The sequence below is a fragment of the Pongo pygmaeus genome, chromosome X, assembly GCF_028885625.2.
Source record: "Pongo pygmaeus isolate AG05252 chromosome X, NHGRI_mPonPyg2-v2.0_pri, whole genome shotgun sequence".
Taxonomy (NCBI): domain Eukaryota; kingdom Metazoa; phylum Chordata; class Mammalia; order Primates; family Hominidae; genus Pongo; species Pongo pygmaeus.
The window spans coordinates 144,452,934-144,480,915 of NC_072396.2; the positions used below are offsets into that span (position 1 = coordinate 144,452,934).

At 39.6% G+C, this 27,982-nt stretch overlaps 1 protein-coding gene across 9 annotated transcripts in view; it reads right to left on the reverse strand.

Moving 5' to 3' along the window:
* Positions 1-27,982, reverse strand: part of ATP11C (ATPase phospholipid transporting 11C) — a 206,436-nt gene that overhangs the window by 98,732 nt on the left and 79,722 nt on the right. For 7 of the 9 annotated variants that reach the window (XM_054471515.1, XM_054471513.2, XM_054471514.2 and 4 more), the window contains one exon: positions 1,910-2,029. In XM_054471515.1, coding sequence (XP_054327490.1) covers positions 1,910-2,029 — 120 coding nt within the window. Of the gene's footprint in view, positions 1-1,909; positions 2,030-7,359; positions 7,502-27,982 lie in introns of those variants that run through there. The other 2 variants (XM_063660580.1, XM_063660575.1) reach the window with 1 other exon arrangement.

Genomic DNA, 27,982 nt, shown 5'->3' on the forward strand with positions numbered 1-27,982 from the left:
GCAGCTACCGTTTGAGTTGTCGCCCCATGCCAAGCACAATGCAAGAGGAGAGAAAAAAAATGAGGAAGGAACCCAAACAGCACAATGATGTAAAAAGACCTCTTTATTCAGAGCAACTAGACCTTATAAAGTAGTTCCACTCCTGGTTTTATTACTAACTCTGCTTGGTGACCATGTGCCTAAATTTCTCTGGCCTTGGTTTCTCCATCTGTAAAGTCAGTGAGCTGAACAAGATAACCTCTTAAGACCATTTAACTCTACAAGTCCACAATTCTGAATCAAAGGACTACTATAGACCATTTAATTGGATACCACAAGGTGAGTCAAAATTTCCAGTAAAAGAACTATTCACTATTTTAGGCACAAGTATGTCAACCTCTGGCTGAGAATAAAATTTCTGCCACTAGTGTGTAAGATTAAGAGGAAATAGATATTTTTATCCAAAATAAAATGTTCTATAGGCCTACATATCTGCTCATTAGGCAACAAAATTTTCACCTGTCCTGACCATATTTTACATGTTAATCTCCCAGCAAAACATGATCACTACTTTATCACCGCCCAAACGAGAAATTAAATGCATATTTGAAAACCAAAATGTCATATATTTTTAAGGAAGGCCATAATTTTGTGTTTCAGCTTTTAAGTGATTACAAGTGTACAGTGAACCAAATGTCACCAACTTTTATCTCTGCCTTGCCAGGGCACATGAGGAAGTGAGGAAAATCTTCAAGATCTATTCCATTCTACAAGAGATGGCAGTAGGCCAACCTAGCACCTAACCCGGTCAGCCAGAGGTAAAGACTAGCTAAATAACATTTGCAGAATGATGACTACTGGGTACTAGGAGCTATAAGAAGTGGTTTCACAGAGTATTAGCCCCATTTCACCAACGAGGACATTCAGAATCAGGGCGATTAATTTGGCCAAGGTGACACAACTAGTAAGTGGTTGGGCCAGGATTTAAATACAGGTGTTCAATGAGAACACATGGACACAGGAAGGGGAACATCACACTTCGGGGACTGTTGTGGGGTGGGGGGAGGGGGGAGGGATAGCATTGGGAGATATACCTAATGCTAGATGACGAGTTAGTGGGTGCAGCGCACCAGCATGGCACATGTATACATATGTAACTTACCTGCACATTGCGTACATGTACCATAAAACCTAAAGTATAATAATAATAATTTTAAAAAAAAAGATATTTTCATTTTGACTAAAACATTATTAAAGCATTATTATTTAAAATATTGCACAGCTAAAAAAAAAAATACAGGTGTTCAAACTTCCAGGCCAATGCTCTTAGTCCTACACTATGCTGAAGAAAGAGGCATTCAAACGGTGACACAGCTGCAGTGACTTAACTCTTAACAGATCACAGCTGAAGCAGTGTACTGAGCAGCATGCACCCTTTGGGACGTAGGAGTGTATTAATACTTGAGAAGTGGGATGGGAGGTGGAGGGGTTGGCAGGGGAACTAGAAAGAAATGCAAATAAAGTCATTCCAGGACAGCTCTCTCCAAAAGAATGCAAATCTTTTGTAAAAGAATTTGCATTCTTTTATATCCTAGTTCATCCATTCAAGGGTAATTCAGGAAGCTTTGCACAAGTAAGTAATTCGTATTTTTAGCAAACTTTACGGTTTAAAGTAATATGCATAATCATCAAGCACTGTGAATCATAATGGAAGGCAAGTGAATGATCTTTCACCTATAACAAGACAAAGTGATTTTTTAAATAAACTGTCTTTCAGAGGAATACTTACTATAGCTGGTATATGATCCGTATACATGCAAATACATGTACACATACATAAATGCATCAGTTTCCTCAGAAGCACAAATTAGAATAAATGCATTATCTGATTCACTATATGAACATCTATTGAGTTAAAACAAAAACTTACCTTAGATGAGACTATTCTATTATCACAAAATCTTTGTGCAATGTAAGCTTCTGTTTCCGAAACTGGATGACTGCCAACAAACACTGTGCGTGTGCCAACTCGTTTCTCTTCTCCAGCACACTGACCAAGAGAAAAGGGAAAAAATTCAGTGGATCACATTTGTCCACACTTCTACCAAGCCCATAATTCTTGTCTAAGCATGCTGGGCTATAATCTGGGGAGAAAGTAGTAGGGAGAGGAGAAAACCTTGTTAGGGAATTCAAAATCCATTAAGCTCTTACTTGCTGACATAGTAAAGATTAGTAAAAGTGCTTTTTGAACCAACTGTTCTGAGGTCAACAGTGCAATTCTAAAATGATTAAAGAAAGTACCCTAGAGAAACAATATTTTTACTGCCAATCATTTTTCTTTCATCCACAGCCCAAATGAATCTTAACCATAACCTTCACTAGCAACACACTAACTCACGAAAGAATGGACTGGGAATATTTCATTTATTATGCAACTACTGAGGACAACCTTTCAACTACCTTACTAGAGAACAGAAAGCATAATGCAGATTACTTCTAAACACAAAATAATTGTGTATAAGTGTAAAGGTCAGAAATAGAATGGCTGCCTCTATTGAAGAAATGATCGACTTTTTCTAAAAAGAAACTATAATTATTTGGCTTTACAGGATAGTTTATTTTGCAATCTCTCAGAGCCTTATTGTTGTAAAGTTCCATTTCACACAATATATTTCTCATGCCCCTTTTACGTTTTTAATAAGTAGACTCACCGAATCTAAAAGTTTCAAGATTGGGCTCTATTTTATCCCACCCTTTAATTTTGCTAAGGCCTCACTCTCTTCACTTAAATCAGGATAATACCCTTTTCTTAAATAAATTTGGGAGAGTCTCCTTGTATGGTACTATATTACCATATCTGAGACTACCACATATTTAAGTCAAAGGATGTATGATAGAAACAAATACCCATTTATATATTCCCATTATTTTTTAGAAATATAATTCCCCAACCTAAAATGTTTTAATATATGTAGTCACAAAGATTTTCCTTCCTTTCAATGATTTATTTAAAGGTCAAAGGTATAAATCCCACCCTCAAAGTAATCATTTTAAGCAAGACTACTTAGAACTTGCAGTCTTCCAATTATCTACAATGTCTGAAAGTACTCCAGTCTGAATTTGTGCATCTTATGTAGATGGTATGTGGAAAATTATTTCTTCGTTTAAAAACTAAAAATCACCCCCAAAGTATAGATAAAACCTCTTTGCCTTGCGTTTTCATTTAAGCTTATGATATTGCCTTCAAAATTTGTAGGGAATCATGCAAAAAGTAAGTGGGACAAACTGAAGTAGAAGAGATTCAGGCTGTATATAACTCTGGAAAGCTACTCTGGCATGTGCTAAGGGAATTTGTGGGATCCCTGAAGACCTGGAAAAAGTCAGTTAAGTATCTATGATGGATAGCTTAGTTATTTATCTGCCTGCCCAAAGACAAGGCATTAGAACAACTGATTGTCCAAGGTCCTTCACATGCTAAGAGTAAATGATTCATAGGTAAATTTTCACACAGTTACTGGAAACCAGTAAACAGTATCTTTACCAAGTGGTAGCTTTGATTTAGGGGCTTACTTCTCTGTTTGCAACTGTAATACACAGGTTCTGACACAGCTTACTGATAAGAGCACCAAATTTTCCATAATATCCATTTTGTAAAACTTAAAAGTGAAAGTGTGTGCACCTGCCAGATGTATAGTTTATCTGGCTTCACCCCAGCTCCCACCTTCTGTTGCAGGTTAAGGCCTCTCTGTGGTCTCCACAACAGACCTGACTCTTATAATGTACCAATTTGAATTATAGAAAATGCCAAGTCCACGTATACATTGCAATTTGCAACCTTTAATTTAATATTCATATGGCTGTTTAGTTTTTCACACAAGGAAGAAGTGGCTGCAGAGTAAATGAGGCAGGGTTACCTTTTATACAAGTTCTTAGTTAATTCTACAAGTGGAAAGGGGGAAGACGCAAAGGAGGTAGAGAATCAGTGAAGTAGGATATGTCGTGTGCTGTCAATATAGATTTTTCCCCTCAATTACAGCAACCACTGATTAACTTAAAACAAAAATGGACTAGTGCTTTCCCAATTCTGAATTGTCTTCTACATTCCATGCCAAAGAACAAAAGGAAAAAGCACAATACAATTTTTTTAGGCACACTGATATTTTTATTAATTCCCTACATTTGAATGACATTTCCAGTTTTACTAAGAGCTTTCCTCATATGTTCTCTCTCTGATCTTTTTTGAATAAGGCCTAAGTGGCCTCTATCTCCATTAAATTGGAGAAAATGGATTGAAATTACTATGCAGGTTTGGGGTTTTGTGTGTGCAGATCCCGGCAGTGATTGCTGTTAGATGATGAAACAGAAGCCTGAAAGAAGCAGCAGAATGTCCACTTTTGAGCATTTTCCAAAATAGCATTTTACAGTCTCTTTACCCTCAACAGGTTTGGGTTGAGAAGTGCCTAAGACTGGGGGGTGGGGTAGTATGAAGTAGGTGACTTTTCCGTGCCTGTCTCACCCTAAAAGCTGATGAAACTGCAATGTCTGGTGGAATTTCCTGCAACTGTATAATATTTGGTTCACATAAAAAATAACAATGCTGAACTCAAGTAAATTCAACGTAATTGCCCACCTGCTGCCAATATAGAGTGTTAAAACAGTGGTGTTAGTTCCTGTGATTTTGAATAATGTAGGTGTCTTTGCCAAAGCAGAGAAACGCTAAGTAGAAATCATTTTTAAAATTCCCATTTGGATGGCACACAGTGTAGTCTGGAGTGGGAGTGTGTGATTCCTGGCACCTCGTAATGAATTGTAATTCATTAGGAGCCCATCCTGTGCTGAACTGCTTCCCATTCAATTGTCCTTAAGAACAGCATTTCTTAAAACTTGAAATATGCTGGTACTGACTCTATTTTAATGACACATCACACTATATAATAAAGTATGGCAAATATTAAAAAATATGTTTACAATATATGAATTAACAGAGAAAGCAATGTAAATTTCTTTCTCAAGATAAAAATCAACCTTTTGTACTCCTAATTTGTACCTCCATAGTATAAACTGAATACTGTAAAAAAAAATAAAGCAAGTAATTTATACCCCAAAATGGCCTCTCTATAAAAGACCTAACACAGTAATTATTTAACTGGCACCATCTTAAAATCCTATGTCTTTGCTAGTCATAAAAAAATGAAAAGCCATTGGAAACAAAATTTGTTCCTTGGTTACCTCCAGACCTGACTAGATAAGAACTGAAGAAAAACAGAGACCTCAATACAAGACTGTTACTATAAAAGCTGGCACAGGATCTGAAAATAAACCCTACCTCTATATCCTTTCCAGGTGCTGGCAAACTTATATTTATGAGTTAGCCATAGATCTTTGACTCTTAATCCTGGTCACACAGTGGATTTAAACACAATACTGATGCCTGGTTCTTTCATTTAATATTTAATTTTTCTGGAAGCTCCCCAGGTGACAATTCTAATTTGCAGGCACAGCTAAGAATTACTGCCACAGACTCTCAAACAGTGATCGTCCTTAAATAACATTCTGCAAGTTTTTAGTATGCCAGCCATAATCTTGCACTATTTCTTTAAATAATTTAAACAATTTGCTTTCCAAAGGTTAAAAATACAAATAACCCTCAAACAGTGTTCCGTCCAACCATTTTAAGCTGCTCGCAAAGTAAGATTCCCCTTCGACAATTTATTTTGCATGTGGTTATCTCCCATCAATTATTCAGATCACTGATAATGAGAATTACAGGCCCTGATATAATGCAAAGCTACTGGGATTATCAGCAAATAATCTTAAAACCGATGTAATCCCTGGCAGTTACAGCATTACTTTTATTGGTCATCGAACTGCTTTCTGTAAGCTACCACAGCAAATAAAAGTATTTGCTCAAAAATGAACAAAAAATTTTCTTATTAAAATCTGAAGACTTGGCAATGATTTAAAATGGTTCTCCACACTCCAGCCCAAAGCTATTTTCTTCTCTGAAGCAGGAATATTTTTGAACAGCATAGTGTCTTAAAAAGGCCAAATTCAAAATTGAAAGACAGAGCATTTCATCAAAATTTCAGATGTCTACTAAAATGCTCCCAGAAGTCAGCATTTCCATACTAGGGCTGAAGGGATGGGGGTATGGGGAGGAGATCACTACAGTGCCAGGAAACATTTCCAGTGTATTAAGCTTCTTGGTTAAAATAACTACAATGTATTCGGTGGTCAAATTGCTGAGGTTTCCAAGCCCACTCCATTATAACAAGCAAAGATGAATAAACTTAATGTGTAATTTACAATCACAACTCTAAAATGATCCTTAAAATTGCACTTTTCAGATTTTGCTTTTACTGCAACTTCTTAAGTGATTAAGCTGTCTCTCCTTTTGCCAAAGGAAGTGAAGCAAGACTGATGGGGCATTTTGTGTTGTTCTGCCTTTAAAGCTTAATTACAGTCATATTAACTGAAATTCTCAAACATCTGACCAAAGGACAAATGAATACACAAAGTTTATCCCTAAACACAAAGATTTCTCTAATTAGGCATTACCCAATGGCTTCACATTTTAATTGAAAAAAACTACTACAGGAAATGAATATTAAGCCTCACACAAACACCTAAATCAGCAAGCACAACACTTAAGAAAAAGACTGACCATGAGGATTTGGATAAGAACAATGCTTTGTTTGGAAGCTCAGAGTGGACCTTTCATTATTTCAAAGTGATCCACTGAGCAGTTTAATTTCACCAGGGACAATCAATTCTAAGTATTCCCAATCTGATCCCCCTTCCCCCACCATGCCCTTACTCCAAGAACTCCAGGGCTACAGAAATTGTGGCTCTAAAGACTGAAATGCAGCTTCATTAAAGGATTGCTAATAGAAAGTTGATGGATCAAAAATACTGTAAACATTCTGTGATTCAAGATTCTAACAGGAATTTTATCTTTTAATGATTCAGGTTCTTCCATTTATAGGAAGTAACCTGCGACTCTCAGTGTTCCTCTGGGGTCTCAGCAACTCAACTTTCCTTATTAACAGAATCTTTCCTAACCCAAAGCCTGACAATATGCACAAAAACTTAACCAGCAAGTATACAAAGCCTCAGAAGTTCCCTTTCACTTTCACCCTACCCATCTCTACACACAGCCTTTCATTCCAAACACTTAACAAAATTTAAAACTCTAACTAAGGAGATTCTTAACTCTTAAAGATAGGAGCAGTGAGGCTGACAATCCAGCTAACCATTTACGATTACCCTCAGGAAATGGATAAAAATATACATGCAAATAAAAAGCAGGAATAAAGCAGGCCCCAAGACCTCAAAACCCAACCTGGCTGAAAAGAGGAGAAATAAATACAGATTACAAACCTCAGAGGCTGGAGGGAGAGATGGGACCATCTGCATACTGACATGCAGAAATTTGGCAACACAATGGCAGCTAAATCTCAGAGAGAATGCTGCAGATTATCAAGCAACTTGTAAAACCCCTGTGATCCTTGTAAAGTTTCCCAGAACTTGGGAAGTGAGCCAATTATGGCTTGCCTAGTTCCTGTACTTCCATGGGAGGCAGCAAAGGAAGCATCAGACGACAGTCTATTCCTTAAGAGCTCAAAGCAGTACTCTGGCGGCCTTAGCCCCATTATTGCACCATTTCATATCTTTCTGTTATTCTTCTCCAAAGACCTGATTTGCCTTTGTAACTTCTGTATTTTAAGGTGTTATTATTTTAAATATCAGTATCTTACACCACACAGTAATTTTTCCTCATCTTGGGAAGTTCTTTTCTAATCCCTGCCTACAATAAATGGACCACAATAAAAAGTGGGGCTAAACAATAAGCTTCTGAGGAAAGTTGAATTGAACTTTTAGTTGTAGTTTAAGAGGAAGAGACATAATCTAAGTATTCACTATGATACAGAGTTTCCCCACCCTAAGAGTCACTGTAATACTGTAAATTCAAGCTTCAAAAATATATGCAACAAAGGCCTAAGTAGATGGTTTATGTGGAAAGGTCCCTTAGGGATGGAAGATTTTTCTCACTATTTAGATATCTCAGAGGTAAGAAAGTTATATCTCAGCAGCCAACAGTAATATCTAGCAAACGCAAGGAAAAAAGCCACTGGATATTAGGGAGAAAAATGCCTTGACCAGTATCATTACCTAGAAGAGATAAATTCTCATCCAAAAATTACTTTCTAGATCACCAGAGAAGAATTTTTATTACAGTGTAAGAAGAGATAAGAAACTCTAGCTGGAGCAAAAGAAAAAATATTGTAAAACTGGTGTCTGACGACCTGAACAGGATTTTATTTCTTTTTTCAGTGATAGTGTTATTACTACAAAAGTGATGTTTCCTGGAAAGGTCTGCCAGTTCAAATACAAGTTGGAGTGTGTCCAGCAAAACCAATGAATGCATTTTTCCAAGTAAACTGTTAAATACCACACAAAAAAGCAAACTGGCTTAAAAACTGCCCGAGCTGTAAATGTAATTAATTTAAAGAGCACGTCCAGGCTATAACTTTTCTTAACATCCCCAACAAAGGAGGTAGATAAAAAGCAAGTTTCCATTGTGGAGCATGGCTTAGTTGAATAAATGAAGAAAGTAAGGGGTTTCGGGGCGGGGGGTGCATTCTTCCTGGACCTGGCACAGTAGCTTGGACCTGTAATCCCAATGCTTTGCTTGAGGCCCAGAGTTCCAGACCAGCCTGGTCAAACACAGTGAGACCCCTGTCTCTACAAAAAAAAAAAAAAAAAAAAATTTAATTAGCAGGGCATGCTGGCACACACCTGTAGTCCTACCTACTAGGGAACCTGAGGCAGGAGGACCACTTAAGCCCAGAAGTTTAAGGTTACAGTGAACTATGATCACCACTGCACTCCAGCCTGGGCAACAGAGTAAAGACCCCATCTCTTTAAAAAAAACAAACATTCTTCCTATAGGGAAGGCCTTCAGGGCAAAATCTGGAGGGGACAGGGGAAGCAAGACAGTTATGACTCTGAGAAATATTATTTACACCTTTTTTTTTTCTTCAAAATGAGACCTGGAGAAAATGGCTTAGTTGAGCCTCATTTCCTTATCTATAAAATAAGGTCACATAACGTAACAGACTGCTTACAGCAGATTAACAGAAACACCCAGAAATCACTTTAAATGACTGTAAACTATTCGCAGAAACAAAGGATGAGGTTTGCAGATGTTAACTACAGGAATATTAAAATTCTAGCAACTGGGCCAGCATGGAACTAGGCAATGTCCTCAACATAACCCACATGTAAATGTTTTATTTAAAGCAAGAAAGTTTCTGGCTCTACAGAAGAGGCACGGGAAATTTTGGTGCTACCCCTGCCTAAAGGGGCAGGATGAATTATGGTCCACTAGCAGAGAGTGCTTGGTTTTGAAAACACTGTTCTTCAGTGTTCATGAAGAGGACTAGAGTTAGCCAGGGAGGCTGACAAGTGCCATGTTTGATGACAACTGAGGGCCACTCGAGCAGCTTATGGAGGCTGCTGTCCAGAACATATACCGTTAGTATTTTGGAACTGTTGATCTGACACCCTGACAGTAAAAATAGGAATTCATTTCTCCCTTTGTGGCAGAGCACACAGGCACTTGGGAACTGCACTGGAATTATTGACACTGTCTCTCCATCATCTCTTCCCTCTCCCCAAAGCTCTGAATTTGAAGCTTCTGTGCACTATAAAGACTGGATGCTGCTATAAATATAACAGATGATCTGATTGTAATTATTCCTAAAACATGCTTAAAAGAGACTATATAAATTAGCAAGACGTTTGAAATGTAATGTATAACTTGGATATTGAAACATAAAAAGAAGAGCACGACAAATATTCAGTAATGCCTTACATATAAATAAAAATTGTTTAGATTGTTAAATTTTAATGTGCCTTTGAGTACTGCCAACTAGGAATGCCACAGTAAGAAAAATGGCAAGAATATCAGGATACCACACTCAATGTTCCCCAGACTGAATTACATGGAACAAGTTAATAATGAGGTTCCTTAGAGAAAGGGGAAGCCCACCCCTCCTCCTGGTTATTCACAATGCATACCCATGTAGTAAAAGCTCCATAAAGTCTTGAAGAAACCTCTTTTAACTTTGTGTAAGTCAGCATTTCCCAAAATTTTTTGACCACAGAACTCTTTTCTTCCTACAAGGAAAATCCAGTGACATCACATTCTGTACAACATGTTTTAGGCAGTGCTACTGTAATATACCTCTTATCTCAGCAAACATGTCTACATATCTGGACTACATCTATGCTAGAGTCTACTGGTAGAAAAAACACATGGTATTCACAATCAGCTATACTGGCAAAGCACTCAAGGTTATGAGGTGAGATCACTGTTGTATTTGTGACAGTTTCTATCCATGTATGCCAAAAACGGATAAAATTAAGTATTTGGCTATGATCCCAGGTGGGTGTTTTTGCTTCTAAAGCTTAATAAAGAGAGGCAAGAAACCAGGAGATCAAGGTCCTAATAGCCTTCTATCATCAATCGGTCTGTATGTGTCTTGGGGAAGTCCTGGCATTGGTTTCTTCATATGTAACTTGGAGAGGACTTGACTAAATAATCTGATCTAAAACGAAGCAGGGGAAAGTGGGGCCAGATTTTCTTTGAGACGGAGTTTCGCTCTTGTCACCCAGGCTGGAGTGCAATGGTGCGATCTCGGCTCACTGCAACCTCTGCCTCCCGGGTTCAAGCAATTCTCCTGCCTCAGCCTCCTGAATAGCTAGGATTACAGGCGCCCGCCACCACACCCAGCTAATTTTTGTATTTTTAGTAGAGACGGGTTTTTGCCATGTTGGCCAGGCTGGTCTCGAACTCCTGACCTCAGGTGATCCACCCGCCTCGGCCTCTCAAAGTGCTGGAATTACAGCCGTGAGCCAACACACCCAGTTACTGCGGATGGATTTTCTAGCAATAAAACTTGAAATGTGGCCGGCCGAGTGCGGTGGCTCACGCCTATAATCCTAGCACTTTGGGAAGCCGAGGTGGGTGGATCACTTGGTCAGGAGTTTGAGACTAGCCTGGCCAACATGGCAAAACTCCGTCTCTACTAAAAAGACAAAAATTAGCCAGACGTGGTGGTACACACCTGTAATTCCAACTACTCAGGAGGCTGAGGCAGGAGAATCACTTGAACCTGGGAGGCGGAGGTTGCAGTGAGCTGAGATCGCACCACTGCATTCCAGCCTGGTGACAGAGTGAGACTCCATCTCAAAAAAAAAAAAAAAAAAAAAGCTTGAAATGTGGCTTTGGATGTTGCATCATTTGCCACCTGTTTCAGCCTAGTCCCCTAAAACAAAAAAAAAGCATTCAAGGGTGAGGAAGAAATTACTCCCTGTTTCAGGATAAAGAGTAACTTACAAACTAATACACACGAGAAGACAATATATGTGGAATAAAAAATTGCAGGTTTGGGCCGGGCACGGTGGCTCATGCCTGTAATCTCAGCACTTTGGGAGGCCGAGGTGGGCAGATCACCTGAGGTCAGGAGTTCGAGACCAGATTGGCCAACATGGCAAAACCCGCCTCTACTAAAAATACAAAAATTAGCCGGGAGTGGTCACAGGTGCCTGTAATCCCAGCTACTCAGGAGGATGAGGCAGGAGAATCGCTTGAACCTGGGGGCCGGAGGTTGCAGTGAGCCGAGATCGCACCATTGCACTCCAGCCTGGGTGACAGAACGAGACTCTCTCCAAAACAAAAACAATTTCAGGCTTCAAAGCAGAAAAGGAGGGAAAAATAAATAAAACATCATGAAAAGTCACAAAGACCAGGGAAAGGTTCATGTGCTAATGCCTTTAAAAAAATGTTTAAGTACAAACTGACTAGATAAAACTCCTTCAAGGTGCTAATTTTGGTACACTAGAGGGTACGCTGGTTCTTTCAGGCTTTTAAGATGCCCACTTAAAGCACCACAGTAGCAATTTACTTAATGGTAATCTTTAAATGTGAAAAAATGAATGACTTCTCAAATGTGCCTATTACCCTAGGGAAACCGTTTACTCCTCTGATAAAACAGAGTGAAATCCATTTCCCAGCAACCAAGGTACAAACAATTGCAAGTAAATCAGGTTAGAATGAACTACCATGAGGGCAATTTTTAAAATTAATAAACCTCTTAGAATACAAATCTTACCTGTACACAGGATTTCTGCTGTAAAATGAAAACACACACACACACACACACACACACACACACACACACACACGGGGACAGGGGGGAGAGATAAAGCCATTTGAAATAATTTTTATTAGAGTGGATACATTCAAAATGCATGACTTCACAAAAACAAACACCACTCACACTAAAGGCCAAACCACCCTCAAACCAAACAATTTTCCACAAAACAAATGTTTTTTACCAAATAAGACAAACAGTAGTTAGAAGTTCTATTCAAGTGTATGATTGAAAATAGCAATGGGGTATTTCTAAAGCACACATAGGGGGTATCTAGAACCATTATAAGAATTTACAGCCAACATTAAAAAATGCCTAGGAAGCTTTAAACAGAAAATAATGCTTTCAGCTAAATCATGAAACAACACAGTAGTTGTAGGTTTCTTCATTAGGAAACCTTTGCTCAGTGGAATGCAAGCAGCTTAGTTATGACTAGTACTCAAAAATTAAAAGTTCATAAAGACTCAATTCTCCTGATTGCAATGCATTTCACTCCACTTTGCATTATTATAAAAAGCACATGTGTATGCAACGTGTTAATACAATTCTAAGTCTATTCTTACTCTACTTTGTAAACTCGGATATGATGTAAAATGTTCTACATGCTGTCAAATAGAAAATAGTTATGGCATTACTTAAGGGAAGAAAAATGGCAGAACCCAATGAAATATAGGCAGTCCTCAAAGAATGGAATTAAAGTGCATTTGCATTGGTAGCATTATTAATGAGGACTGATAGACCTCAAATTAATGGTGGACTGATAGTCTGATTACTTCAGATGGACAGGAATCTGAATGATCTTTATATAGTCAGTGTACTTGAGTATTCTACGATGTTCTGCTGACATCTCAGCTTGGTTCCCAGTCATTTACTATATGCAAATACAACTATTCCCTGCATGCTGAGCACAGCTAAACTAAAACGAAACAAAAACAAAAAGGAGAAGGGTAGAAATACAAATGTGTCAAACCAATAGAAAATTGCCTATGATAAGAACGTTCAGCTATAAGACTACATGGGGCTTCCTCATAATTCTCAACGCAGCTCTCAAAAGACACCTCCAATAGAAGAGTTGTTAAATGCTTTAACCAATACATATGTTCAGAAGGAAGAAACTTCTTTGGATGTGAGATTAGTCCTTTAGACTGCTTCTTCAATCCTAAAAATAGTATATAAGAGAAAAACTGGGGTTCTCCTAATAGTTGCAGGTCTATCTCAGAAAGCAATGTACCAGAATGGTGTTGGACTCAAATTTTATGAATTTAGAATCCAATTCCGTCCAATATACCTTTGAGTTTCACTTCTATTTTCATACTGTGAAATAACCACGTAATAAAGTACCAAGGAATGAAATATTCACTGCAAATAAGGGGAAGTTCATTCATGCATTCCAGATGGCGTGAATGAACAGCCTGTAAGAAAAAAAAAAAAGAAAATAACAAGTGTTGGCAAGGATGTGGAGAAACTGGAACCCTCATACACAGCTGGTGGGACTGTAAAATGATTCAGCTCCTATGAGAAACAGTTTGGCAGTTCATTAAAAAGTTAAACATAGAATTACCATATGACCCCACAATTCCACTCCTAAGCATAGGCCCAAAAGAATTGAAAACAGGCATCAGAACAAAAACTTGTGCGTGCATGTTCATAGCAGAACTATTCAAAAGGTGAAAACAGTCAGGCGCAGTGGCTCATGCCTGTAATCACAGTACTTTGGGAGGCCAAGGTGGGCGGATCACCTGAGGTGAGGAGTTCGAGCCAGCGTGGCCAACATGGTGAAACCCTGTCTCTATTAAAAATACAAAAATTATCCAGGCGTGGTGGCAGATGCCTGTAATCCCAGCTACTTGGGAGGCTGAGGCAGGAAAATCACTTGAACCCAGGAGGCACAGATTACATTGAGCTGAGATCACACCGCTGCACTCCAGCCAGGGCAACAGAGCAAGATTCTGTCTCAAAAAAAAAAAAAAGGTGGAAACAACCCAAATGTCCATAACTGATGAATGGATAAACAAAATGTGGTATATCCATACAATGAAATATTATTCAGCCATAAAAATGAATGAAGCATTGATATGTTCCACAATGTGAATGAATCTCAAAAACATTACGCCAAGTGAAAGAAGCCAGACACAAAAGGTCACATAATGCATAATTCCATCATATGAAATATGCAGAATAGGTTAATCCATAAAAACAGAAAGCAGATTGGTAGTTACCAGGTGCTAGGGGGAGGGGAGAATGCAGAGTAACTGTTTAATAAGTATGGAGTTTCCTTTTAAGGAGATAAAAATGTTCTGGAACTAGGTACGAGTTTGTGGTTATAAAAAATATAAATGTACTAAATTCCAATAAATTGTTCACTTTACAATGGTTAGTTTTATGTTATGTGAATTTCACCTCAATAAAAAAGTAACTCCCTTGCCTAATAGCGGGTCACAAGGTAAATCTGTTAACACAGTTGATGCATCCATTCAACCAATATTTATTGAGCTCCTACTATGGGTACAGCACTAGAGACAGGGTGATGAGTAAAAAAGACACAGTCCCTGCCTTCAAGGAGCTTAGAGTATAGGGAGAGAGGAGACCAGGCATTCATCAAATGCTCATACAATTCAGCTAAGTGCCAAGAATGATGGCTGCAGAGTACCCTGAGGGCTAACCTAGCTAGGACCACACAACAACCACGTGCAACACAAACCTAATCATATTGCTCCTCCAGGCCCCACTTGAATGGTTTCTCATTGATCTTAGAACTGAAAATTAAAATCCTTATTCTGACCTGCAAAGTTTTATACACAGTCTGGTCTCTTCCTCCTATTTCCCCAACTTCATTTGCCCTCCTCTTCTCTTTCTCTATTATAACCCATTGGCCTTTTTTCCATTCCACGTAAGCCGGAGGACCCTTCTTGTCCCTGATTATTCCACTGTTTCCCTCGGCATAGAATACTCTTCCCTCTTTACCTACTGATAATAATCCTTCAGATCTCAACAACCATTAATTTTATCATTAACCCTTCTCTGGTGACAATCAAAATGAAGACAGACCAACAATTTGTTCTCCAAAATCTATGTCTCCTACAGGGAATTTACAATGAGCAAAGCAAAGCATGAAGAAAATCTCAATTCAGTTTCTCAAAAAGCCGAAACACCAAGTCTCTTCAAAGTCTCCCCCAAAAGTCTCCTCAAGCATACCTATCAAAATTTACTAAAAGAAATCCTGTGAGAAGTCCTTGACTTTGCAGAAACTGCTTTAAGAAAAACCACCTTCTAATTAGTTTCAGTAAAAACAAGGCAGTGATTATGACAAAAACTTTGTATAGTCTACTACGACACTTTAGTTCATTAAACATAATTTAATGTGACTGGTTGTTGTGATGCCTTGTTAACTGATTTTAAACATACTTCAGACAATTTTCTCCTGAACAGTATTCAGATTCATCATTTCCAGCTGATTAAACAGTTGATTAAAATGATGGTTACAGCTATTTCTATTTTTATAAAAAGTCAGGCTTTAGGCCAGAGATATAATCCCCAATGTAATATTGTTTCTGTGAAGAAAATCAGATTCAATTTACATTATTTTGACTTACAGAAAATTTTCTGTGAACATAACCTGCCACAAAATACAAGGACAATTGTAAAAGGTTTTCAGAAGGGTCTATTACCCGGCACTAGTGTGTACCATGGAACAGAGGCTGGGCACAAGGCAAACATTCAAATCAGCCAGTCATTAGCTGTTCTCTTTTTAAGTTTATCTCACTTAATAATCATAAACTGGGGCAGGGTGTGTTTCACAGCATTGATTTCTCTGCAAGCAGAGCAGGGAGAAATATCACTAACCTATATAAAGTCTCATACGAAAAAAAAAAGACTGAAGGGTGGGAGGGGGGTGAGGGATAAAAGACTACAAATTGGATTCAGTGTATACTGCTCGGGTGATGGGTGCACCAAAATCTCACAAATCACCACTAAAGAACTTACTCATGTAATCAAATGCCACTTGTTCCCCAAAAATCTATGGAAATAAAAAAAATTTTTTTTAAAGACTCTGCCAAAGCCGTCAAAGGACACTGATGCGATATAACATTATCTTTGCACTTTTTAGAACCTGAAAATTACATTTTAAAGAATAACATCTCAATGATTAACAGATATTATTTATTTATACAGATATTTGACATAACAATTAGTAATGAAGCCCACACAAAGTGTTTACTAATAAATGGGTAAACAACAGCATGTAATCAACGGCACTATTTGTTGGGTCATAGTCTCTACAACACTACTGGGCAATCAACTCTAAACCTAGATACTCTACTACAATTAGACAACAAGACTTGTTTCAGTAGTTTTCATCCACACACTTGAATTTTTATAAATACAAAATATTAGTTAATGAACTGTTTCTAAACCTTACTAAGACCAAAGAATTGTTTCTACAAAGGGTGAGGTGGAGTAGAGAAGGAGAACTGCAGGTTGAAATGATTGGTGGTACAATGGGTTGGAGAAGAAAGCTATTTGTTCAAATGAAACTCCAAATGAGAATATTAAAATTCAACATTCAAGAGCTGCAGAGAGGTAAGGAAAACTCTCCTTTCATTGATGTTCAAAAGACAAGAGAAAGAATTTTCTCCTATCAGCTTTTGCCATCCCCATGCTGAGACTACAGTGAATCTTGTGTAGAAAAACAACTGGAACACCTAAGTGGTATATTTCAATCACAAAAATTGCCACTTATGAAATTTTCTGGTACCTTGTGACGGAAAAGGCAATAAAGTTTTTAAAACATTATACATACATACACATATATACACACTCCATCTTGCTCTGGAGCTCAGAAACAATGGAACCTAGTAAGGTGATTTTTTTAAGTGATTTCCCTAAGGAAAGTTATTTCTTCCTCATTCCCCTAGCTATGTTCCTGGGACTAGGACCTTATCAGGTTATTAACTCAAAGACAGGCCCATTGCTATCTAAGGCTCCACTTATCTTGCCTTGCCTTGCCCTGCCCAGAATGCATGAGCAGGTTTTTTTGTTTTGTTTTGTTTTGCTTTTTTGAGACAGTCTCATTCTGCCACGCAGGCTGGAGTGCAGTGGTGCAATCTCGGCTCACTGCAAGCTCCGCCTTCCAGGCTCATGCCATTCTCCTGCCTCAGCCTCCCAAGTAGCTGGGACTACAGGCACCCGCCACCACACCCACCTAATTTGTTTGTATTTTTAGTAGAGGCAGGGTTTCACCGTGTTAGCCAGGATGGTCTCGATCTCCTGACCTCATGATCCGCCCACCTCGGCCTCCCAAAGTGAGCAGGTTTTAAATTCCATACATGCCCTCCAAGGGTACCAATCTTCCTCCTGCCATGTGCCATAGAGTAACTCTCCCCCTTTTCTTCCACTCTTTCACCTTTTGCCGTTGTGAAAAGTATCAGCTGGGTAGTAGGTGCAGGCTGAGGCGAAGCCCAATCACTTCTCTCCTTTTGCTTGCATTCTACCTCTCACTGACCTATGAGCTAGGGCTGTATCAGTTCCTGCAACAGGCAAGTTTACAATCTCATAGAGTTGACAGGAAACACAAGTAGGACATAAGTGAAGGAAGTATACAAGTATATTTGCAGCGCACTGCTAAGTAAATAAGAAGAAAGGAATAAGAGTTGCTGAAATGTAGAGGCTGACTGGGGCTGCGTAGAGTTTGTCTTAAATTTCTAAGAGATTAATGTGTCTGAGCGTTGGGTAATTTTGGCCTCCTGTGATCTAGAATGCGATCAAATTAGTTTGAAAATCTTTGTATAATTCATACGTGCCAGGCTCCAAAGCTAGAGTCTGCATACAATGACAAGAGAATTTTATTTTCAGTTGTATACTGTGCTTGGTTTCAGAGCTACTCTAACAAACCTTACTTTCCCTTGCCATTCTAACTTCATTTTCCACTAGTAGTCTCCAGCAAGAATGCTCTGCTGTCACCAAATTCATCTACCACCTCATTTTCTCACCAAGTATCTCAGTTTATTCCCAACTGCTGTTCTCTTGGACTGGAATTGTCTGCATGACTCTCCTTGAAAGTAAACTGAAAGTTCAACTAATGCCAAATTCAGCAGCTTAATTAAGAGTCCCTGTAACATATGGAAGGCTGCAGATACATAAAATTGGCAAACCCTTACAAACTGGCTTCCCCTCAAGGTGATCAGCCAGTGATTCTTGAAGCTGTGTCTTATTCTCTTAGGATACAACAGGGCTTCTTCTGCAGTAAGGATAAGTAACACCTAAATGTCTGTTACGTGCAGATGAAAAATTCTATAGATGGACAGATGGAAAGATGGATGGATGGAAGAATTACAAACAGATATGGCTCACTCATTTGATTAAACAGGCCTAGCCCCAAAATCAGAGTATCATTTAGAGTCATTTGAGATCACCAAGGGTCATCAAGCTATGTATGACCAGAGATGAAAATATAGTATAAACAAGGCTGGAGCCTCAATGTTTAACTGTCTCATGAATATCTTCTAATGGGTATATTTTTGATGCTCAAAAATCAGAGGTACTCCAATATTTGCAATTTTAATTGCCTTTTTTCACAGAGCATGGCAATTACCAGGTTGTTTCAAAGAGGCTGTACAAGGGATGATGAAGAACAGAAGCATACTGGCTATGTGTATCAGTTCTAGAGCCAGATATCTGGGTTCAAATATTGGTTCTGCCACTTATTAGTTACGTAACCTGGAGCAAGCTCCTTAACCATGTGATGTCTCAGTTTTCCCACCAGTCTCAAAGGGGGTGATTATGTTGATGACAACTTATAAAGCAATTATGAAACAGTGACTTCATATTGTAAACACTGAAAAAAAAAGTTAGTTGTGTTATATAGCACAATGGAATAATAAATTTCTTTGCTGCCAATAACTAGTTGCTTCTGACACAGAAAAAAAAAAAAAACTGATGTCCATGGAAAAAAATATAATTCTAATACAAATAGGTGAAATATATCTGCAGGGTTATTACACTTGAAACTCAGGGAGCACAAATGAAAGAAATTAACATTAACTTTTTTTAACTAAAAAACATATATACAGTCTTTGCGAAACAGAAACAGAGAGAAACCTTATAAAATCAAAATGACCATGAATAGTTTTGTAAATGAACTATGCCACGCTAACCAGATAACACTTCCAACCAGATAACAAAAGACAGAATAGTACATTGTGACTTCATTCAAGACTTCAATAAAACAAAATGCTTGCAAAAAGGAAAGAAAAATCATCTTCAAAAGGTTCAGCAAAGGTTATGATAAATGACTCAGTTTAGGGTTGAATGCAAGGAGTAGCAGAGAGTGGAGGGCTCTGGGTAAGCACTAAACTGGAAGCAAAAATAAACAGCATGTGTAATCAAATTCACCCAACTGTGTCACACCACGTGGCCCTGCAATACCTGCAATGCAGGAAAGGCCTGGTGCCGAGTAAGAAGAAAGCACGTATGCAGGGCAAGTAGTGGGAAGAAACCTTCCATACTGCCCTGGTAGCACCCTAACTAAAGAGAAGAAGATGGTCAGAGCACCTAACAGCTCTGAACAAGAAGGGGGCCACAGATTTAGAATTGCAAATGGTTGGCCTCAGACATTCACCTTCTCCTATCATTCTTTCCAAATCAAATCAATAATCTGTGTGTGTGTGTAGGGGCCTGTGTATTTGTGAGATCCCCTAATCCAAAGGCCTATCCCATTTTACTGAAACAAATATTTAAAGAACATGGAATGAGCTAGACACAGTGATAAGCATAATTCCCATGCTAAATTAGGAAGCTTATCTTACCAGAAAGCCAACTCTGTATCTCAGTTCCCCCTCTGTTTTCCCATTCATAAAATGTAGGAGTTGAATAAAAAGGTTCCTTTGGTTGTCTAATATTGTACAGATTTACCAAAAATTTGTCAAATTAGCACCCTGAAGGAATGTTCAAAACGATAAAATGAGCATAAGCAGGTATTCACTTAAAAGAATGACAGATGATTAAGTGGTTAAGGGGTTGTGAGCAACATTAGGTCCTGGTGGACACACTTGTTTGCCTCTCAGTTTCTCTAGTGCACCTCACCTCCCCAGGGGCTGGACCCAACATTTCCTCCCATCACTGATAAGCCTCAGGCCCAAGGGACCCTGTCTCTTTCTTTAGGGGGTTCATAGCCTCCAGTCAGCTCAAAACAGGCTTCCAGCTAGTGCCCTAGCACTAGCTTGCCTGGCTAGAACGCCAGCTCCCTAAGCAGCAGTGGCTCTGTGTTTGATTTAGTGACCAGAGGGCAACGTGGAACAGAACTGAATTAGGAACCCCTACAGAGATTTGCTTTAAAAAACTAGAGAAACCACCACAAATGTTTCTGCTTTTTCACTGATGCATTTATTAACAATAAATGTTTAAAGCAATTTATTTTTATCAGGAGAAGTCAGGGATTTTTGAGAGAAAAGTAAAGGGGAATATATGTAGGTAGTGAAGCAGTGAGAGAAGTCTGAATATATAGTTCAATTATTCCAGTGAGTAGAGAAAATGGAGACCTTGATGTGCTTCACACTAAGAATAAACTACATTAATTAGAGCTTTTAAACATTGAACAATTAAGTTTACATCAATCAAGTTTATACATAAAATACTCTTAAAGGCAACAACACTTTAATTTTTACTGTATTCATCTTTATCAACTACTGTCTTTATTCATAATTCCCTCTATTTAAAGCCCAAAGCTTTCCCAAACAACTGTTCTTGGCAAAAGAACTCTCGCTAATTTTCTGCAATTCTCATTATCCATCATTCTTACAACTAAAACCTTTAAAAGAAATCTTTGGAATCACTTTTAAAACATGCTTATGCTTGCCAAATACTGTCCCATTCTTTTTAAATATGCTTGAATAGATTTGCTTTGGGAATAATTACATTTAAGAAACTGCCAAAGCAAGAGGGAAGTTGTACACCACTATAGAGATCGCTCAGATTGTTGTGTGGGGATCTCTGTCACATAAACTTCATTATGGATCTTCAGGTTTCACTATGATCATCCAAAAATAAGTCTGACTTATACATTCATATTTAAAAGAAAAGTTTGCAATAAAGGGCCATGCAATGCTTGACCTTGAGAAATAGTGCCTCTTGTATGAATCCAGGTAACCTCTGGCTATTAACCAGTATGTTATATAACAAACCGGAATAAGCTTTGCTAAGGAGCTTCAATTTTACTAATGTCCAGTTGTTTCCAACCTGGTGAACACTAGATTTCCTTCCTAAATAATTTTCACCCAAAATAATTCTTAAACAGCTAAATTATAAGACTTTGTGGTATCAGTGGCTATAAATCTCAGTAAGGACCACCTCTGGACTTAGTTTAGAGAACTGGTGTATATCTGATAACTAGGAATAAAGAGCTAATCAAAACTGGCTTTGTAAATGTTAAAGTAAGGTTGGGTTAGCAATTGTCCATAGCATAAGTATGCAATCCGCTGTGTAACTCCTAAGGTTTACTTTACTTTTGCTGCTGTTCTTTTTTCTTTTTTAAAATAAATTAATAGATTAATAAAAACACAACCACCCAGTTGCTATAGGGAAAGCAGGATTTGGGCTCTAATGGTGACCATAAAACACTATGAAGAAACGCTTTCGTTCACTCCTAGGAATACATTTAAAATTTAAAAGAAACATAAACATAGATCATAAGTAAGGATTTTGGCTACATTTCTAAAATAGCGTGTTCATTGTTATAGTTTGTATTTTGACTGAAACAGATTAATATTAGTTAGAATAAACATTAGGATTTGGAGTAGGAAGCCTATAATGTAGAACTCTAATCGGGTTCAGACCCAGGCAGTATCTGCAAAAGGAAACGGTTGGTGGAAGCGACTGACCGGTGACTCCTGTGGCACTCTGCACTGCTTACATGGCATTTACTGAAAATGCCTGTACAAAAAAAAAAATGTGGGACTCAAAGGCCAATTACATCTACCCATGACTCTCATCCAATTGCCCATCCTCATCTACTTACTGCTCTGGGCTTCCTTCTTCCACCCCACATACATGACCTAATTGTTCCCCTTCCCTCTCTCTCTCCCATTCATTAAACTAAGTCCTGAGCCAGGCGCAGTGGCTCACACCTGTAATCCCAACACTTTGGGAGGCCCAGACAAGCAGATTGCTTGAGCTCAGGAGTTCGAGACAAGCCTGGGCAACATAGTAAAACTTCTTCTCTACAAATACAAAACAATTACCCGGGCATGGTGGCGTGCACGCCTGTAGTCCAAGCTACTCGGGATATTGAGGCAGGAGGATAAGTTGACCCTGGGAGGCAGAGATTGCAGTGAGTCAAGACTGCGCCACTGCACTCCAGCTTGGGCAACAGAGTGAGACCCTGTCTCATCAATAAACAAACTAGCTATGTCCTATATGGCTGGGTGCAGTGGCTTACACCTGTAATCCCAGCACTTTGGGAGGCTGAGGTGGGAGGACTCTGCTTGAGCCCAGGAGTTCGAGACCAGCCTGGGCAACATAGTGAGACCTCATCTCTACAAAAAAAATCAAAAAATTAGCTGGATGTGGTGGCTCATGTCTGTAATCCCAGTTATTCCAGAGGCTAAGGCAGGATGATCATCTGATCCTAGGAGGTTGAGGTTGCAGTGAGCTATGATTGTGCCACTGCACTCTAGATTGGAAATCAGAGCAAGAACCTGTCTCAAAAAAAAAAAAAAAAAAAAAAAAAAACAAAAAAAAACTTCGTCCTATAGAACCTGCCATCCTTGTTAATCAAACTCTCTATATATCAACATCAGAAACCCTACCTTACAACCACCCACATTCCTTGAAACTTGGCTGTCTTCTTAAAATTCTTCCCCCTGTGAACCTCTTAACTATGTATAACTCAGAGGGCAATAAGCAAGCTTCCTCTTGCCTCCCCCTTGCTTATAGAGTCTATTACTCCATACTCATGGCATCATTCCTTTAGTTTGATATCATCTGGAGATACCAGCTTTTACCCATCTTCATCATGGTCATCTATCCATCTCCTTGGACATTTGCCTTCATTTATTTGGGTCACTGGTGGCCTCTCCATTTCATCTCCTGCCATCATCTGATGAAATCTGAACACACCATCTTATAGTTCTCAGACTTCTTATCTGTAGTGACCTTTACCATCTGTTGTCATCACTCTCAAACACCAGTCTCTGGTCACTTATTGACCACTGGCTGCAGAGTTTGAAATTTGGCTTTCAAACTTGTTCTCTATGCCAACACTTGCCATGGTACTTGAAAATTCTATCATCCACATGCAACACCCACCCCAATCCAGAAACCTAGATTGCTGAGTCCCAAAACTCCTTTGCTTTAAGGATCTTCACCTCCACTCTTTTTTACCTACTTCTTCTATAGTGAGAGAGTAGGATCTGTTATCACATACTGCTTCATCCCTGACACATAATAGCCCTCTCTCATTTTTCAGCTCCATAACTTCTACTACATTGCTCTTTAAGACCTCTACTCTCTTTTTTGTTTTTTTTTTTTTTTTAAGAGACGGGGGTCTCACTGTGTTGCCCAGGTTGGAGTGCAGTGGCTATTCACAGGCATAATCATGTGCACTGCAGCCTTGAACACCTGGGCTCAAGTGATCTTCCCATTTCAGCCTCCTGAGTAGCTGGGCCTACAGGCATGCAGCACTGTACTCAGCTAAAGACCACTACTCTTTTGACCCTACCCTCAGTTTCTCAAAGCCCTTACCAGTCCTTACCTGCACTTTCCCTCTGATCTCTGAACACCATATTGACTCATGGAACCTATTCTCTCACCAGCCCTCTCAATTCCTTCCCAACCTGGCTTTTTGCCATAAATGACTTACCTACAAAGCTCTAAATCCAGGACCAATCTTGCAAACTGCTTTCTTCATTCCTGCATGTAGGAGGCTGAGAATAGTTTTGGTAAAACCACACTGATAAAAAATTAATGTCATTACAAATTCTTCAGTGCTACTCCATAAACCTCCACGTGTCTTCCTTCATCTGACTCTCCACTTACCCTAAATGCTCATTTCAAAGCTTCATGACTCTCAAGTCCCCTATCACAATCCTCTCTATATGGGTGACCTTGCTCCTACATCCCTTAGAAAATCAGGGTCATCTAGGAAGCATTCCCTCACACTGTGTGCACAACAGCTCTTTCCTTTCAGTTTGAGAAAGAATAAAGTATCTCTTCTCCCATTCAAGACTCACAAAGAGCCTCTACCTATGTTTTGATTTCTATCTCCCCATATTTTTCGACCAATAATTATCCTGTCTTTCCTATACTGTCAACCACTTCATCTCTACTTTCTATCTACCCATGTTTCCTTAACTTAAATATATTTAAATACTTATTTTCCTTTAAAAAAACTCCATGATTTCCTTGACTATGTACCCTATTTCTAGCCTCTTCTCCCCTTCCCTCTATAGGCCCAATGTAAAGTGGTATTCTTCAGGGCAGAAATGTGTTTGTTTTGTTCACTGACATGCCATTAACATCTAGAACAAGGCCTGACACGTGGTAGGAGCTCAATAAATAACCATTGAATAAATGACCATTCTCCTCAAAAGAATATACCATCTCTACTTCCTCACCTCCTCTTCACTCTTTCAGCCCTCTGTCTGTAGGCTGGTCCATAGACCCACACTCCATAACTCTAACTTGCCAAATCCAATTAATAGTTCTCAGTCTTTATCTTACTTAAACCTCTGCTATGGTTTGAATGTCCCCTCCAAAACTCATGTTAAAATTTAAATGCCACTGTGATGGTATTAAGAGATAGGACCGGAACCCTTAAGAGATAATTAGGCCATGAGGGCTCTGCCCCCATTAATGGATTAATGTCATAATTGCAGAAGTGGGTTGGTTATCATGAGAGTGGACTGTTATGAAAGCAAGTTCGGCCCTCTCTTGCTCACTTGCTCTTGCCCTCTCTTGCCCTCTCTTGCCCTTCTGCCTTCCACCATGGGATGATGCAGCAAGAAGATTCTCAACAGAAGCCGAGCCCTCAACCTTTGACTTCCTACCCTTCAGAATTGTTAGAAATGAATTTCTTTTATTTATAAATTACTCCGTGTGTGGTATTCTATTATAGCAACACAAAATGAAGAAAGACAGAAAAGTGGTACGCAGAGTAGGATTGTTACTATAAAAAATAACTGAAAATGTGGAACTGGGTAATGGGTAGGGGCTGGAAGAACCTGGAAGAGCAGATTAGAAAAAGCCCAGATTGCCATAAATGGAGTATTAAGGATGATTCTGATGAGGGCTTGGAAGAAGAGACGTGCTATGGGGAAAGTCTGAGGCCTCTTAGGGATTACTTAAGGGGTCATGATCAGAATGTTGGTATAAACATGGAAATAAAAGCCATTCTGATGAGGTCTCAGACAAAAAAGATAAATATCTTATTGTAAACTGGAGTAAACGCCATCCTTGTTACGAAGTGGCAAATAATGTGGCTGAATTGTGTGCACGACCTAGGGCAGGATTTAAGAGCAATGAACTAATGAACTAGGATATTTGGTAGAAGAAATTTCTAAGCAAAATATCAAGGGAGTTGTGTGGCTATTTTTAACTATATACAGTAGGATTTGAGAAGAAAGAAATGAGTTAAAGACGAAATTCACAATTTAAAAAGAGGTACAACAGGGGCTGGGGGCAGTGGCTCACACCTGTAATCCCAGCACTTTGGGAGGCCGAGGCGCGTGGATCACAAGGTCAGGAGTTCAAGACTAGCCTGGCCAAGATGGTGAAACCCCCTCTCTACTAAAAATACAAAAAATTAGCCAGGCGTAGTGGCGGGCACCTGTAATCCCAGCTACTCGGGAGGCTGAGGCAGAGAATTGCTTGAATCCGGGAGGCGGAGGTTGCCGTGAGCCAAGATTGCATCACTGCACTCCAGACTGGGTGACAGAGCGAGACTCTGTCTCAAAAAAATAGATAAAGAAATAAAATAAAAAGAAGCACAACAGAAAGATTTTTTAATTTTTCAGCTTGGCCACGTACAGAATGAAAAAGCATTCCTGGGGAGCAAACCAACGGTGTGGCCAAGCAACACTTTGCTACAGAGATTCATACTAACAAAAGGAATCACCAAGACAATGGAGGAAGACCCCAAAGGCATTTCAGAGATCTTTGAGGCTGCCCTCCCATTACAGGCCCAGAGCTACAGGAGGGAAGAATGGTTCTGGAGGACAGACCTGGGGCATACACCACAGGCTATCTGCCCAGAGTCTCTTCTCCCTGCATTCCAGCCCAGCGCTCCATGGCCACCCCAGCCATGGCTCAAGGGAGCCCAGGTGAGGATCGAGCTGCTGCTCCACAAAGTCCATGCCGTAAACCTTGGTCCCAGGTGTCTACATGGTGCCAATTCTGCAGGTGTGGAGAATATGAGAGTTGTGGGGCCATAGCTAACTCTATCTAGATTTCAAAGGATGTCACAGACAGCCTGGGTGCCCAGGCAGAGACTTGTCAGAGGGGTGGAGCCACCACAGAAAGCTCCTACCAGGGAAATGCCAAGTAGAAATGTGAGGTTGAAACCAGCACAGAGAGTCCTCAATAGGGAAATGCACAGTGGAAATATGGGACTGGGACCATTACCACGACTCCAGAACTGTAGAGCTCCCAGCTAACAGCATCAGCCTGGGAGAGCTGCAAGTAGGAGACTCCAACCTGTGAGTTATTGAGTGCACTGAACCCAACAAAGCCATAGGAGCAAGGCTGTCTGAGGCCTTGGGGGCCAAATCTCCATCCCAGTGTACCCAGGATGCAGGATATGTAGTCAGAGGAGATTATTATTTAACTTTAAAACTTAATGTTGTTTTCCCTGAAGGGTTTTGGACTTACTGGAGATGAGTTATCCCTTCCTTCTTGGTTATTCTTCTCTTTTGGAATGGGAATGTCTAACCTATGCTATTTTGATAGCACATAACTTGTTAATTTCACAGGCTCACAGCTGGAGAGAAATTCACATTAGGATGAATCGTGCCTTGAGTCTCTCATCTATATCTGATTTAGATGAGACTCTGGGATTTGGAGTTGATTCTGGAATGAGTTAAGACTCCTGCGGTGTCATGTGCCTATAGTCCCAGCTATGTGGGAGACTGAGGTGGGAGAATCACTTGCGCCCAGGACGTTGACACTGCAGTGAGATGTGATCATGCAAAAAAAAGAAAAGAAAAGAAAAAAAAAAACCCAACAACTTTTGGGTGCACTCACCATTGTTCCATCTGTAAGGGTACACCCTTCTATATAGAAGTACCTTGCCCCGCTGAGAATTAAAAAGAAAATTTTATATTCGAATGCTATTCCTTTAGCGGCACTGAAACTTTATATGTGACAATTTGGGGGCTCGTCCAGGATTACATTCCCCTCCTGGGGCGGTCTCTGGTTCTCCAGTGCACCCTGCCCTATTGTGGTGGCCTCAGGGGTGAGAAATCAAGACCCACCCAGTGCGAGGAATAACCCAAGCTCTCAGCAATGCGGGGAGGGGGGGGAACTGGCCAGCAACCTAGCTTAAAGGATCCTCACATACTGTGGCAATGACTGTGCACAGACCAAGGAAGGAGAAGCCACAGGAGCCGTAAAGTACATCCTTGGTGGTCAAATTCTGGAAGGCTAAATATGTGTATGTGTGAATGATCACCAACAACCCTGCTTGTGGTGTTGTGTGGATGGTGACAAGTCCTACTGCAGGATGGAGTGAGTGGGTCCTCTCCGTGGTTCCATAGCTACCTCATATGGCTTAGGGCAGATCCTGCCATGGGATT